This window comes from Corvus cornix, chromosome 1 (assembly GCF_000738735.6).
Source record: "Corvus cornix cornix isolate S_Up_H32 chromosome 1, ASM73873v5, whole genome shotgun sequence".
In the NCBI taxonomy this organism is placed as follows: domain Eukaryota; kingdom Metazoa; phylum Chordata; class Aves; order Passeriformes; family Corvidae; genus Corvus; species Corvus cornix.
The window spans coordinates 22,616,262-22,632,712 of NC_046332.1; the positions used below are offsets into that span (position 1 = coordinate 22,616,262).

The following is a 16,451-nucleotide window of genomic DNA, read 5'->3' on the forward strand; positions in this document are numbered from 1 at the left end:
GCGGGCTCGCTGGGAGGGAGCACCGCGATGGCGCCGCTGCTGCTGCTGCTCCTGGCGCTGCTGCCCGCGGCCGCCGCCGCCTACCTGTGCTGCGGGCGGCGGCACACGGGCAGCACGGCGGCCGTGCTGCACCGCCGCGGGCCGCGCCAGGCCGGGCCGCCGGGCCCGCCCCGGGACACCGTGAGAGCCGGGTCAGGCGGGGGGCGGCGGGCGCGGGGCGGCGGGGCCGGCGCTCACCTCTCTTCTCGCCTTCTCTCCGCAGTGGGCTCCGCGGCTGTGCGGCGCCGGGCTGCGCCTCTTCGTCCATGTGGCCAACACGGTGAGTGCGGGCCGGCGGAGGACAGGGCAGTGAAACCCGGGGTTGCTCGGGGAAAACCGGGTGAGGGGTTCGGAGCGAGCGGGGCTCGGCGGGGAGGTTGTGGCTCTCTTCGTGCTCTCGGGTTCACCCGGTACCACAGGTGTGATGCCGCGGGCGCTGAGAGCGCCGGCCTCTGGCTGAGGGTATCCTGTGCGTCTTTGGGTGTGGGGAGCAAAGATGATACCAAACTCGAAATACAGCTGCCACCAGCTCTCCTTGGACGTCAGGAGGCTTGGGTCCCTCAGCGCTCTGAGGGGGGTTCCAGCAGGGTGCTGAAGGCAGCTGTGCCCCCTGTGCTCCCCTCGGGTGGGCTCTGGCGTGTTCGGGAGCCTGAGGGCTGATCCCGCTGTGGCAGTGGGACCGCTCGGTGTCAGGGTGCAGGGGGGAGGAAAGTGTGTATGCCCTGGGCACTGCTCACCCCGCACCAGCTTCTGCTGAAAGCAGCTGGGTTTGGTTGCTGCTGCTGCTTGGCCTTCCTTTTGAGCAAGGTAGGCACGAAAGTTTCTTTTCAGCCGTGTCACCTGTTTACAAAGCTTGGTGTTCGCCTGGGCCTGGAGTGAAAGCTTGATGGGCTGTGTTTATTTGTGAGAATACCTTGGGAGCGGCTTTCTGTCAAGATGTAACAACCAGAATACCTTGTTATCCTTCGCTTTGTGGCTGCTTCTGGTGCATGGCAAAGGGCTTGTTTCCTTTTCTGACATCCCCCTTGGAAGGGGGATGTGAGATTCTCAATCTCCTACAGGACTGTGTTGTGTTAGATTAGATGTAGATTAGGAGCTGTGTGTTTTCAAAGAGGTGCTGTAATTCTTATGCAATGTGTGAGATAACATACCGCTTTGTGAGACTAGCAGTGTGAGCCTTGCCTCAGACTTGTACTGTATTTGTACATACCACAACATGTTTCTGAGTCCATTGTTGAGATTTTAAGACAGGCTAGAACAAGGCTGGTCTCTTTGGAATTGCTGGTGCTGCTACACTGGGAGTCAAGGTATTGAAAGAGTATTTTCAGCTGTCTGCTACCACAGAGTCTCTAAACTTCTCACGCTTTTCCAAGTTGACTCATTTTACTGCAGGAGCTGGTTAAGAGACAGGAAAGGTCCTAATAGTGCGATAAATAAAATAATAAGCTCCTACCTTATCCAATGTTTGCATAATCCGTGGAACACAAAGAAAATAATGGATGGGAGCTATATAGATGCTTCTTAACAGTGTTGCAGCTGCAGATGCAGGCTTTCTGTGTGAGTCAGGGAAAGACAAAGGCAGAAGAATCAGAATAATAGTCTTTTTGTAATTACATAAATATGAGAGGTGGGGGAAAAGCATTTCAGGCCATTTTTGTGGCACAAAATACAAGTGTTTGTGCTGTTTCTTTACAGCATAGCGTTGCATGCTCTCTAGGGTGCTCTGAGCCTGCAGCAATCATGAGCATATTCAGCATTCCTTGTCTAGTGAAGAAGTCAGGTCAAAGTTGCTGAAAACCAACATTTTTGCTTGCTTTTTTCCTAGGCTTTTGGACAGATCTGCTTACTGCCATTCTTAATGAGGTAAGAGTGGGGAGTTTTCTCCCACTGCGAGTTTCTATTATATCTTTTTTTTATGTTTAAGGCACTTGCATTGCACACTGCTTATAGGTTATCTGAAATTATATTTTAAGAGGAAAGCTGCTTAATTTGATTGGAGAGTGAGTAAGATTATTTCATAGCTGTTTTCTGGACTATTTTTTTAACTACTGTCATTTGAGTGGGTCTCTATGAGAAGAAATTAACCTTTTTTCACACTCATGCAGGTGCATAGAAACTGTGTTTGCCAGCTTTTCTTTTTGCCTTTTGTTTATGTTTCTTTGCCTTTGCTCTTTTGTTAAAGGACAAACTTTTTTTCAAAGCTGATGGATGTGCAAATATGCTGTGCTTATCACTAATAGGGTTAAAAGAATAGTAGTAGTGGGGAAGTGAGGCCAAACATAAAGTTCAGAGGTTTTGATAAGTTCTTTTTAGTGATGTTCACTATTTTAGGTCAGCGTTTCCTCTTTCTCTCACATGTGTTTTTGTTCAGAAACTGATTTCAGGTATATATTGCACTAAGAGACACTTGGGTAAGAGATTCAGGAACCCCAGGATCATGCTTTTTTCACATAGTTTGCCCATCATTCGAAGGGTCATCTGCGCAGATCCCAGGACACTGAGAACTGTGTCACTCCTGAGTTTTACTGGGGGGGTGGGCTTTTTGAGCAAGTCAAACCCAGGCAAGTGCCACTGCTGTTACACTGCAGATCATTCCTGGATATCTGTGACAAGGTTTTGATTTCCATGCTTTATGTGGTCCAGGCTATGGATTTATGCTGCAATCCCTGTTGTATTTGATTGCAAACAAATACAGGTCACGGAAAAGTCTAAAGAGGTGCTTGTTTTAACAGGATTAGTGGTTGAATGTGTATGGCTTATACTACATTCTCCTTTTATTTTCCTCCATGTTCCTGTCTTGTTTGGTCTGTGTATGAGAGGTCTAATTAAAGTGAATCAAAAACTTTCACCATTTTTTTTCCCAGCTAGGGTTTACAGAGGCTGGCCTTATGTCAAGAGGTAGGAGGCTTTGTTAAGCAAGCAGAATATGTGGGGGAGATTAGTTGCTTGTAACTGTTGCAACTCCCTGCTGTGAAAGCAGGCTGCTAAGACAAAATGTTCTTGGGTAAGGTTCCTTCTGAACAGTCTGAAAAATTAGTCATGGTCGAGGTTGAAAACTCCAGCAGTGACTCTCTCTCATTCAGGATGAACAACTTCTCGCTTATGCGTTCCCTTGACATTCATGAAGATCCCACATTCATCCCGGAGGTTGCTGCGGGGGTTACAGAAGACAAGTCTGAGGCTAAAAGCACTTCAGATGTTATCAAGCAGCTGACAGATGCAAGGTCAGTATGTGATGTGTAAGAGAGAAGTGGAAGAACACACATGCTGGTGCTGTTACATTCGTGGGGAACTGTCATTGTCAGCAATTTAGATTGAATTCTTGTTTCCATGCCCAGCCACTTCACAAAAGGAATAGTGCTGTCAGTCATCCTGCCTTTTGTAACTCATAAATCACCAGTAATTATGAGCAACATGAAAAGGAAAAGCTTAAGGGAATCTGCCTATTGGGGAGAGACCAAATTCTGCCCTTTCCAGGGCTCTAGTTGCACTATTAAAGCAGATACTTTTAGTGTTTGGCTGGTCAGTGCATAGATCCCTCTAAGTAAGTTTGCAGGAGTGCTGTTTCTTGTCTGCAGGGAATCTTGGAGAGAACACCAGGTTTACTTGGAGGAGAGGAGGAGCACAGGTTTTAAAGAAAATGATGTGCAAGAAATTGGCTTTGTTAGTGATGAGAAATGGTCCATTGCTTATGTGCTAGAGCCATTGACTTGGCGTTGAAGGAGTTTGCTGATGTGATCCTTGTGTGTGCTGCACGGTGCCTTTTCCCATTCCTGCACCACGCACCAGATGTGCTGCTGGCTGTCTCTGGATCGAAGTTTTGACAGAGGTCCTGGGAGTAGGTTCTCAAGTATATTCCAGCTAGGCTATAATGTTGCAGTGGTGAGTAGTGAATGTAAATCTGGAATACGTTTTGAACAGTTTAATGACTGCTGTATTTCAGTAGGAATATGAAGAAACTAGAACATACTGGCAAAACTGATCCCTTATTTCTGTGGCATCCGTAGTGTACCTGTTGCCTGGCTTGTGTGGAAGGAGTCTGACAGAGTGTGAGATGCAATGCAGGGGCTGGCAATCCCCATGGTTTCCTGTGAGTGAGTGATGCCCAAACCTGCATTGGACAGTGATGCTGAAATCTACAGGTCTAAACAAAGCCGCCTTTGGTCGCTCACAGTTGCCCCCTTTAATCCTTTTTTTTTTTTTTTTTTTTTTCAGGTCTAATTCTGCTAGCAATGGATTTAGCTTCAAAGGGATCAAAGACTATCTGGAATGCTACCAGTAGGTGAAACTATGGTCTGGAAACAACCTCTGTCCCGCATGTTCCCCTGCTGTGGGCTGCTTCTGTTCACAGGCTCTCAGGCATTTCTTTGTTAGCATTGTCCTTGAGGTGCCACTGTTTATCATCACTTCCTACTGTTCTTTCCCTTTAGTAGAATAACAAAGGAAAGTCAGCTGGGAGAGCTGGCACAACTTTACAAGTCCTGAAAGAATATTTAAATGCCATTTTCTTTGGCTTATTGTCAGTCTTCTCTGAGAAAGATTTCTACATATCTTGTTTGCTCAAACACATGAGCGAGAAATAGATGAAGGTTGATCTGGGTTATGCAAGTTGTGCCTACTGTGGGTCTCTGACAAATCCCTTGGTTCCCCAGCTCCTTGTGCTTCTCTGAGCATGACACCTGCTTTCACCCAGTAAATGTGTCCAGCTTGGAAAGAGCTGAAAACACATCCCTGGCTCTGGGGTTCCATGAGCTGTTGGCTGCCAGGTAATCCTAGTTGCCTCTGGGACCTGTGCCAGGTGTGGAGCCCTCGGATAAATATTCTTGCACTCCTGGAACTTGTTCCTCAAGGGCCACCTCTGCCTGCAGGCTGTGGCCTTGGAGCCAAGGGCTGACACTGCAGTCTGGTGTTACAGGCACATCGTGGCCTCAAGGCTTTTGTGTCAGCCAGAGATGGTGTGTTTGTGGTGTAACACAGCCTTTGCCAGGAGGGAGGGAAGGTTTATTAAAGGTGAGTTATGACAGTACTGCTGGGAGCCCCTTCTCTGTAATGGGAGGCCTGCATAAAGTGGTCTGGCCTCTTGGTCTTAGCTCATGATACTGTGAGTTTCATAGCTTCCAAGCTTTCAGGAGCTTGGAAAGCTCAGTAAAGCTGTCAGCTGTTTGTCCCTGTTTATCTGTCTGGTGGTTCAGGAATACCTGGGTAACTCTCCTAGCTTTTGCCCCTACTCTAAGGACCATTCCGTGTAGGCAAATTTTCCCCTTAAGGAAAAGAATTTCCTGTTTTGATGGTGTCAGCTGTGTTCCGATCATCACCACACAGAGATTCTTACCTAATTCTTGCTTAAAGCTGTGGCAGCTGCCATCTTGCTGCATGGGAGACAAACCTTGTGTGTGGATGTGGTGAGGGAAGGTCTTGTAACAAATGCCCAACTTTTCCTGTCCTGTAGGAGTGGGAAGCTGACACCATCCCAAGTAGCCAAGAACATCATTGCCATGTTGGAGGACTGCGACAAATCCACACCCCCACTCAGAGCCGTAGTGCAATGGGACCGGGAGCAAATAATGCTGGTAATGTCTGCCTCTGGTAGGAAAGGGGCCTCTGCCACCCCAAGGGCAGTAGCATCCATTAGAAGGGGCAATATGCACAGAAAAATAAGTACATTTTTCCTTCCTCTGTGTTTAGAGGTCTACAAACAAGTTTGCTTTCCTTCCTGCAAAGAGAGGTAGCATTAAAGCAATCTGTTTCCTGCTGGATGACTGTTTATAATGGGACTTCTGTGCTTATGTGGCATCCATTAGCATAGATGGTTCCAAGTTGTAGTTTCTCACCAGCATATGGTGGAAGAAGAAGGAAACTTTGATAGACTGGCCAAGAAAGCCATTTTTGATATCCATTCCAATACTGGTGATGACCTTCAGCTCAGCTAAATATATATAACATATGCTTTATGCTTTTTTTTTCCCTCTGTGCAGATGGCTGAGGCCTCCACTACTCGTTACAGGAATAAATGTACCCTGTCTTGTCTGGATGGCATCCCAGTGTGTCTGAAAGAAGAATTCAAAGTGGTGAGTTTCCTTGTCTAGCTGCCAGTTCCTGCTGCAGGTGGTTAACCTGGGCAGCTCACTGTGACAAGGTTTTCAGACCGACTCCTCCGCAAAAGCCTGGGAATATGTAATAAGGGGTTGTACGTGGGTTTGCAGTGAGTAGGATTAACAAGTTTTGCAAGGTGAAGACAGAGCTTGCACACAGCAGACGTGTTCCATATCTTGTACGGATCTCTTTAATCCACGAGGAGTAGAGGGTGGGTGTGGGAAACAGTCTCGTATGAGATGAAATGAGAATGTATAACAAGATCTGTATAGTGGGTGTAACTGTGTGTATTTCTCAGGCACTGACTCTGCTCCACTGGCAAAGCATCCATGTCTCCTTACCTTGAAGTACATGTATCAGAAATACGCAAGTTACTTTGAAAATCCCTACTGACAAAGATTTTTACCTGTGGCCTAACAACAGCTAGCAGTAAATACTCCTGGCAGTGCCATCAGGCTGTTGTAGGCTCTGCAGAGATCTACCCCTGTGGTGGGAGTCCTGTTTATGTACAGATTCTTCTATTGCCGCCTCGAACTAAAGAGTACTTAGCATACCCTAAAATAAGTCCATCTGGTATTTTGGCATTCGACTTATCTTGGTGCCCGGCTTCAAAGCATGCAGATCTGAAATGTTGTAGCTCTGTCCACAGAAAGATGGAGCACAGAGCTGTGTGTTGTGGGGCCAAGGTGATTGTTCTGCAGCCTCTGGGCACGGCAGTTGCATTGCTGCAGGGAGGCAGGCTTTGACCATCTACATGTTTCTGCTCTTCTGTATGATGGTGTGAAAAGGACTTCTCTGCATGGGAGAAGGACCAAATATTGAAAGGTTAAGTATCCCTCCTAACAGAGACTAACACAGAACAAATTGAAGAGTGATGTTCCCTAGCCCTTACTTCCATGGGTCCTAATGTCTGGGATCTGTTGTGATGTTGAAGTGTGCATGTGCACCTTGCCAGGGTTTTAGAATGAATAATTAGGTGTCTTCTTGCCAAGGTACCTTACCATCACCGAGTAGGAACAGTGTATCTTGGGACACAGCCAGAAACAGAAGATGCTACTGTGGCCAAGAAGCTACGAGAGGCTGGGGCTATCATTATTGGGGTCTCAAACATGCATGAGCTAGGGACTGGAACAACTGGATGCAACCCGAATAGGTAAAAACCACTTTCCTCTCTCTTACCCCCACCTAGAAATACTGTCCAGAACTCACAGGAAAGGGTACAAAAATAAGGGCAAGCATGTGAGAAAAATGGAAGCATGACAGAGCCCTGGGGGTATGGAAACCCAGCACTGTAGATTTGAGGGTTAGAGTAGCTGTGGAAGCCTGAAGGCTCCTGAAACCAAAGGGAGGAGAGGCTCTGAGTGTTGTCTGCTGAGTAAGGAACTTGGTTTGTCAGGCCTTATAGGCCTGGAGGTGTGAATGTTTATAGGATGAGTGGTAGACAAAAGCTGTGACAGAAATCAAATAAATAGCCATGTAATGTTCAACCTCAATGATGGTTGAAGGCCTAGAACAGTGAGAAAAAGTACAACCATCTCAGGAGAACATCGTGGTTTTACTTCCTAGCTAAAACAGGTTCACTGCCCAGTTCCAGAGCAGTGGTGCTCACGGCCTTGATGAGCCTTGTGTAGAGAGAACCACGCTTGGTGCATGTGCAGCTGGGTGGAACTAGGGCTCCCCCTCGGTGCAACAGTGTGCCAGCATTTCCTCACCGTGGGAGGTGGGATGGACACCCAGCGGTTTGGCAGGGCTCTGCTGGCTGGCGTTGTGGTCAGCCTGGAGGCTGGGGATAAAGGGCAGAGCTGACTTGCTTGTCTGTAAGGGTTGCTGGCCACCAACTGCTCCACCTTTCGGAATTGCATAATGCACTGTGGCAGGCATGGTGCCATTGCAAACAGAAGAGCTGAAGTGGCATCTTTTCCCTTGCTTTGGGCCTGTCTCTTTTGGATAGGCTGCTTACACTCACAGGAGATTGGACTCTGAGGCAGAAGTCTTATTTGCATCCTGTTTTCTAGGGACATGGCACTTCTGATGTTAAATGGCATCTCCTTACCAAGAGATCAGAATCCCTGAGCTGTGTTTCTGGATCTTTTCCTGGCCTGTAGTGCACAGAGTCCTTCCTAAGAAAAGATTCAACAATCTTTGTTTGCTTCAGGTACCACAAGATCCCCAGGAATCCCTACAATCCTAACCACTTCACAGGTGGGAGCTCCAGTGGGTCAGCAGCAGCTGTAGCAGCAGGTAGGTGGTCCTAAATGGAGTTGGTGGGAGGAAGGTCCTGAGCCAGAGTACCTCAGGCATTTAGGTTTTTTGGGGGAGGGGTTGGGTTTAGAAGCTGGAGAGAACTTCTAGCAAAACAGAGAGCTCTGTGTGCTGCCTTGGATGTAGCTGCTGGTAGAATGGACAGGGCAACATGATGTGTCTCTGATCACAGGCCAACGTGTGGGTTTTTTTAGGTCTCTGCCCCGTGGCTATTGGCACAGATGGAGGAGGCTCTGTGAGGATTCCTGCTTCGTTCTGTGGTGTGGTGGGGCTGAAAGGTAGAGCCCTTTAATCTTGGAGGAGTGTGTGTTCATCTTGTTTGCTGTTTCAGATAGAATGCCACAAACAAGTCAGGCACTTGTTTATTAATTCCTGTGAAGTAAAATTTGACCAGAGAAACTCTGAAATATAATACCCTGAGAGTCATGTGGGTTAGACTGGCAGCATGGAAGTATTCTCTACTGTCTGTTGAACAGATGTTCAAAAAACCTAACTTAACTTACATTAAATGCTAAACAAAATATGCGTGCTGCTTTTCCTTTCTACCCTTTTCCTTCTACCTTTCATCTGAGACCAGATACTCAGCCATTACTCTCTTTCCATCCTTCACATGTGGTCAACTTGACAAATCTTGTTTCATCTGAGGAAGATAGTGATGATGACAAAATGTAACTGGCCAGAAAGGTGATATGAGTACTTGCAGAAGACAGCTGGTGTTAGGCATGAAGTCTCACTGGTGAAGTGGGTGAGACCTCCCATGGGGTGCTGTCTCCTGCGGTTGATACTCTGCTCCTGCCTCTCCATCCTCCACACCATAAATGCTGCTTTTGCATATTTAAATACAAATATTCCAAAATGTCCCTGCACATATTTCCCTTCAACTAAATAATTTCTTAGGGGTGAAACCAATTGCACTATTCATTGAATGCATGTGTTTCACTGATGAGACAGACAGTGGTCAGCAGAACAGAGTACTGAAGGATGAGAGACTGGGCTCTGAAACAGCAGACATCAAAGTGACTGGCAGGGGTTTGTTGTTTACCGTGGGTGCACCAGAGCATGTAGATGGCTCTTCCCAGCAGCTGCTGATACCCAGCTAAGTCCCAGTTCTTGTTCTCCAGGTACATTTGGGCGCATCAGTTGTCATGGCAGCTTGCCACTCTCCTACTCCACAGTCAGCGTAGGTAAGAGGACTTGTGCTCCACTTCAGGGATGTCTCACAGGGGAGGCAACCTGTGCCTAGAAAAGATGTGGGGGGGGAAGGTACTATTTACCTCTTACCACTTTTTATAACTGGTCTCTTTTACAGGCCCTATCTGTACGTCAGTGGCAGATGCAGCCATTGTTTACAGTATCCTTGCTGAGCCAGATCTGCTCTATCCATATGGTAGGTGAGCCCTCTCCCTCCCTGAGCCCAGATGCTCTGCCTTCCTAGAGGCATCCTAGAATAAAAGCAGGAACTCTTCTTTGTTTCCTGCAGGACTCAAACAGCCCAAAGCAACCCTATCTGATATGTGTGCTCCTGACCTGAAAGGCTTAAAACTGGGAGTGGACTGGACATTTTTTAAGGTACCTGGTTTATCTCTATTTTTCTGCTGCTTTGCAAAATAAGATTTTAAAGGAGCCCAGTGCATTCATTGTTGTCTTGCCTGTCATCATTAGAGCTTCTTATATTTAGTCTTATAGTTGGAAGATAATACAGCCTGTGTGAAAACATCAACAAGGAGGTTTATTTTTTAAGGCAGCCTTTTGAGTAAGAGTCTGTTGAAGGCATTAGGAAAGGTAATGACTACTGCTGATTCTATTGGAAACAATGCTTCTGAACTGATTACAAAAGGCAGTTAGTTTAAAATCAAATGAGGAAAAGGAATGTATCCACTTGGTGACAGTGCTGTAGCTGCCGAGTGTTATTTCATTATTCCAGTGTAGAAGTGGGGCTTGCAGGCTAGTACTGCTTGAGAATTGTAATGCAGCCCCACAAATGTGCTCAGGATTTCTTCCTGGAGCTAAAAAAAAGACTCTTATTGGCTCTGCCACAGTGCAGAGGAGGAATATTCTCTCCTCTGGAGAAGGTGACCTTTCCTTTTCATTAGGGGTGTGACCTGCAAGCTGTTTTCTTGCAGCATGTGACCTAAGGCAGTCCTGCAGGACTGTTTCACTGCTGTTAGGGACAGGAACAAGGAGAGCACCATGAGGACTGAAGTCCTGGTGAGTGTGCTCACCAAGAGGAGGAGAGCAGTTACTAAAGTCTGCTTGGTTCTTTCTTCTTTAGGCATGTGATGCTGAAGTTCTGTCTGCCTGTGAGAAAGGTAAAGACAAAAAGTCTGTAAGTCTTTTATTGTGTCTGATGTTATGGTGTCACTTGGTGCTCCTCTTATGTATGCATTAAATAGGTCCTGCCTGAAGCCCTTACAGGCAGTTGCTTAAAGGGGTCTGGCTGGATAAACAGCAGGAGCTTTGTATTGGGGAAGCCCCCCTGACTGCTGAGGGTTAAAAAGCTCAGCAGTTGCAGGCTTGTCAGATTACAATGGAAGAATGCAGTCCAGTGTGCTCAGCTTCTGTGTGTATAAAGACAGATCTGTGCTTGGTAATACTTACTCTGCAAGCTTTAATGGTAGAAGACTTTTAAGGCAGGGCCTTATTTCACAACATAATGCTCAGTAGTAATACAGTGCTAGGTCTTTGTGATGTATCGAGTTCTCTGGTATTTCCTTGAAATCAGCCGAGTGGTGCCTTTAGGGTGCCTTTGTCAGAGTTTAGACTACGCAGAATTGACCCTGGTGAGTACTTGGGGGTGGGGGAGTATGCCTCTACAATGCCTGGTATAGTAGTTGCATTGCAGCTGGGATAGTTCACAGTATTCAGGCTTTGCCTGGATTTTCTTCACCCTCTTTATACACTTATACATTTACAGCATTTTCTTAGAAGAGGTGGACCATAGGCAAGCTTGGGTATTTACGAAGAAGTTGGGGTCACAGAAAGAAGAGGATTCTTTTCAGACTTCAAAAGAGTCACCTTTCCCAAAGTCTTGGTGTTCAGCCTTGTTAAAGTGCATCAAGATTTAGTGGCCCTGTCTTGTTTACCTGGTCTCTTGGGTATCCCCTGGTTCCTCTATCATTATGGTTCAGAAGAGGCTTTGTATGGGAATATCATGATGCTAAATAATCACTTCATGCTGACAGAACACTGGTGATGTGAAGTGCTCAGGGAAACATTGTCAGTCCTTTTACTCTTTGGCTTAACTGGGAAGCTAGAGAGATGAGGTGAATTTGCCTGAAGTACAGCAGGTAAGTTAGGAACCTGTCTGCAAGCCCCTGCCCTGTTGGAATACTGAGATGTAGTTAGGTTAAAAGCATCTCCCTAGGAAAAGCAGCTGCAGCCGTGCATGCCACGTGGTGCACTGAAGACGCTTGCCCTGCAATGGCCTACAGGGTCTCTCACTCTGCAGGGGTTGGGGATTTGCAGCCCTTCTGTGAAGTCTGGTGAACTCAGGGATGCTGTCTGTGCTTTACCTGTCCTGTACACAGCGGTGAAGCACCTGCAGAGTTTGGGAGCCAGTGTGGTTGAAGTCTCTCTTCCAGAGATGGAGGAGGCGCGAGTGGCACATGTGATCTGCATTCTCAGTGAGATGAGGGACTTCCTGCAACCTGACTTCAATAAACATTTCCATGAAATGGTAAGTAGCAGCAGGAGTAGTGTCAGTAGTTGTCCTGGCTGATACAGAACAAATGTCATGTCAGTGAGAAACCTGAGGTCCTCCTCCTTCTTCTGTGACAAACTACCTGTTGGATGATTACTGATACAGAAGAGTAGACCTGGAAAAGAGCTCCTGGACTGTCACAGTTCAGTTTCCTGCAAGCAGAGCCTTGATCAGTGTTTTTTATTTCAGAATTTGGAAACTCGGGCTAGCCTGGCCTTGGCTTCCCAGTTCACAGCTCTGGATTATATCAAGGTAAGGAACATACTGGGGTGAGGGCTGAAGGGAGGCACCTAGTGGAACTGTAAAGGTGGGATAGGGGCTTCTCTTAGCTTCCCCATACCCATGGGAAGATGTCACCCAGCTCTAGCTGCCCTCTGCCACGAAAGCATGCTGGATGGTGGGGCACCACAGAAGATGTGCCACCTGTCCTGTATCCTGATTCCAGATTGTGGGAATGGTGTCTTTTGCAAAGGCAGAGACGCTGATGGGCAGAGTTTGCCAGCATCAGACATGAATTTTGTGTGCCAAAAGGGCCCATCAGACAGTATTCTCTCTGCTTGCAGGCAAATCGACAGAGAACTCGGAGCATGAGATTTTTGCAAGAGATCTTCAGCACTGTGAACTGTATCCTTACACCAGGTATTGGCACTCTTGGCTAAAGAGCGAGTCCTCAGCAGCTGTGTGGTGCCTTTTAGGAACAGTCACTTCATTAGCTTTCCCTCCTCAATTTTAAGTATGACTTGTGTGCAAACGCTTTGCTGTGCCTTGCACCTTTAGAAGATAATGCAGCCTGTTTAGAAAGACTGCTGTGTATTTCTAGATTTATTGGTTGTATCCATGGCACTGCATCAGGTTGCCCAAAGAGCCTGTGGAATCTTCATCCCTGGCAATATTCAAAAGCTATTTGGACATGGTCATGGGCACCCTGCACTAGCTGACCATTCCTGAGCCAGAAGGTTAGACGACTTCTGAGGTCCCTTTCAAGTTCAGTCATTTTGTGATTCCTCCACAGCTGTTCCTTGCACTGCCCCAAGAATTTATGAATCTGACCTCTTGACTGGGAGCAGCGATATATCCTTCACAGTCCGGTCCATGAGGTAAGGAAAGTGCTACTTGCACTACAGAAACAAAAGTTTGGGAACAGCTGGAGAAGACGAACCTCAGACGGTAAGGTGGGAGAGATTAATCATAGTTGCCTTTACCAAAAAGGGATGAATTTGCTGCTGGCACCAGGAATACTGATGACACCTTTTTCCCCCTAGGTTCATGCAGCTTGGTAACTTCACTGGGATTCCAGGCCTTGTGGTCCCCATTGGATATTCTATTGCTGGGCTTCCGATTAGCCTCCAGGTGAGTCTTTGTGAATGCTGGGGCACAAAATCCCTGGCTGGCTTTGTCCTGAAGCACCACAACCAGGTCCTTGCTCTTCCACACAGCTCACTTGAGGAGCTGGCAGGTTCTGGAAATAAAAGCTTTAATTTGGGGGTGATTTGCCTCACTCCTGAATGGAAGAGGATCTCTTTGGGTATTTTTGAGAAAGATTTCTCTGTCTCCCTGTCTACTTGCATCAATACCCACTATTGGTCACTACTCTTTCCTCTCTTATTTCTCATTTCTGTAACTTCTTTAAATCCTTTACTCTTGAAACAGGTCTCATTTAAAGGAAAGATCTATGTCTTGCAACTGAAAGTCACACAGCTGCCTTTATCCCAAATAGTGATGCTATACTTACTGGGGTAAAAGGGGAAGACATGTCTGTTGGGGGGGGGGGGCAAGGGAGGGAATTGTTTCCAAGGCTTAAAGAGCATCTATATGTGTGATGCTGCTAGTTTTTTTTATTCACTCTTCTCCTTCTGCCTCTCATCTTCTCCCAGGTCATGGCAAAATGGTGGGATGAAGCTGTTCTTCTGAGGGTCGGCCTAAAGCTAGAGCAGTTCCGTGAGCAGACCAAAAAGCCATCCATTTATTATGACATCCTCGCATGATGGAGCAACCAAGATGGGGAATAAGTCTGTTTTTTCCTAGTCTGACCTGACCAAGTATTAGAGTGAACTTGTTTTCAGTGTTCATCTGAATAAGGCTTAGTAGCAGGCCCGTTTGAGGAATGGGGACAAACCACAGATCTAATCAGGCACTGAGGCTGAGCAGACATAATTTCTTCTCCCTGCTTGGTGGATGGTCCAGTTTGTACTAGGGAGACTAACTGCACTAGCTAGTTGGGTTTTTGCCAACAGGGGGAACTGCAACTATCTTCTACGATTTCTTCCCATGTAGGGGGTCCTGTGTATGGGTGGAAGACAGTTGCATCTACAGGACTGCATGCAGGCAGTTCACAGAACTGTACATGGCAAGGTACAACCTCTAGACCTTTAACCTTCTCATGGAACTCCTCCTCCTCCGGGTACTGTTTCAGAAGGTGAAAGGCAGCAAATAATGCCTAGCTCCCTCAGGAGGAGGAGGAGGATCTTAACACACCTGCAGTTAGGCAGCGTTTGTTTTGGCCCTGTACTCAGTCACTGGGTGCAAACCAAGAAGCCTGTAGCTATGGAAATGTTGCTGTGCCTCTCTCCTTCGTGCTGCCAACAGTGCAAGGTCAGCCCAAGGGCTGCACAGCATCTGGGTGTGCTCACTGCCCCAGAGTTCTGCCTACCTTCAGCCTGGCATGCAAGGGGAGGAAGAGCCAGACCATGAACCCTCCTTGACTCTGACCCAAAGCCCTGGTACCGTGTTCTGGCTTTCTTCTGCACATCTCCATTTCCCAAGCTAAGCCTTGGAGAGCCTCTTTTCTCCTGCTGGTTGCTTATATATAAGCCTACTATCATCAAGGTGTCCAAATGGAAGAAACTACTGGATAATGCTATGAAATAATGTTCAAGGGGTGCAGAGCCAGCTATTAGAAACAGGTGAAATTTGTAGGAAATGCTTCTGAGCTACTGCAAAAATTGAATCTGGATGCAAGAAAGGTGTTGCACAAAGCCATATGCAGCAATGAGCCTGACTCTAGATAAGAAGCCAATCTTCTCTTATCTTTAAAGTACTTCCTAAAGTAATCAAGGTAGATATGGATTACTACATAAAGCATGACATGGCTGTTAAGCCATGGTGTTGTTTTATTGAAAGGCTCCAGACTGTAAATTCCCTAGTACCTTTGTCCTGCCAGCAACATTAGGGCCACATGAAAGAAAAGTTTTAGGATTAACTAAACCTAAGCATTTGTGTTCATTTGGGGGTTAATGCTCAGAGGCATCTCCTGTTGCCTCCCTCATCAGGCATCCTGGACTTGTGATCAGGCTGCTGGAGCAGCTGTCCTACAGACAGCAGAGATCACTGTATTCTTACATAGCTTGGAAGGAAAGAAGAAACGGAAAGTTGCAGTTTCTCCCAAACTCAGTACAGTTTTGGGGCTTTTTTTTCCACACCTAGATACTCCTTAACCAGAGTTAGCACTTTAGTTGTCAGATGGCATCTGAATGCAAGAACATTGCATTGCTGTCCCTGCTTAATTACCTGAGTTACAACATCAACTCCTACCATCAACTGTCACCAGCATGGCACAGTTAATTATATGGTTGATACTGCTTTTTATGTTTAATTCCTCTGTGGGATACCACCACAACTGTTTTTTCACTAGTCTAGTATAGTTCAGCTTTAGGAAGAACAGTCTCAAAGCAAAGTATTTCCTCTATTATTAATGATAAGTTATTAACACTACCAACATACATTAGAATGAAATGGCTGAAATGCACTGCTTAGCAATCAGGGAGTTGGTAAGTGTTTCACAAGAATAAATTTTAGCTAGGAACATTACTGCTTGAAGGAAATAGCTGAGTATTTCCTAAGTCAATGGTATTACTCAAAGAATTAGAGATGAGTGTCCAAAATATTCAATTACCATCCTGTGAGATAAAGCTGTTTATTTCAAATCCCTTCCTAAATGCTACACTACCCTAAAATTATAATTTCAATATTTAGTTCATTCTCTGGGCATGGTGAGGGAGTTCAGGTTGCTAGGAGGAGAGAGGCTAAAGTAAACAGTTATTTTTTAAAAATACCTGCATCCTCCTAACAGTGGGAAGAAGAAAGAACTGAGTTTTTACTCACTGGCAGTAACTCAGCCTCTCTTTTCACACACTGCTTCCTCCCTTTGCCCAAACATATCTCATCAATGCACATTTCCAGTGCAAGACTTTCCTGGTACTGAGGTCATTAAAATAAACTTTACTCATCCTGGTGAAAGGCCCCTGTGTTTCCTTTTTTGCCCCCTGGCTGTTAGTTTATCCAAATTCTACAGCAGCCCAGTTCCTAATTAACAGCAGTTCTGTGAGCAAAGCAGACACAGTGACCACACACACAATCC

General features: G+C 46.4%; 1 protein-coding gene across 1 annotated transcript; it reads left to right on the forward strand.

Annotated features, from left to right (window-relative positions):
• Position 1: 1 nt before the first annotated feature.
• On the forward strand, positions 2–16,330 carry LOC104687051 (fatty acid amide hydrolase-like). The gene is made up of 20 exons (XM_039558767.1): positions 2–180; positions 263–319; positions 1,865–1,902; positions 3,123–3,263; positions 4,255–4,317; positions 5,489–5,609; positions 6,015–6,107; positions 7,125–7,285; positions 8,288–8,373; positions 8,589–8,672; positions 9,516–9,578; positions 9,704–9,781; positions 9,875–9,963; positions 10,667–10,703; positions 11,922–12,070; positions 12,284–12,346; positions 12,658–12,733; positions 13,107–13,191; positions 13,357–13,444; positions 13,969–16,330. Exons 1-20 carry the CDS (start codon positions 28–30, stop codon positions 14,077–14,079), a joined length of 1,836 nt encoding a protein of 611 aa, XP_039414701.1. The 5' UTR covers positions 2–27; the 3' UTR covers positions 14,080–16,330.
• Positions 16,331–16,451: the final 121 nt, after the last annotated feature.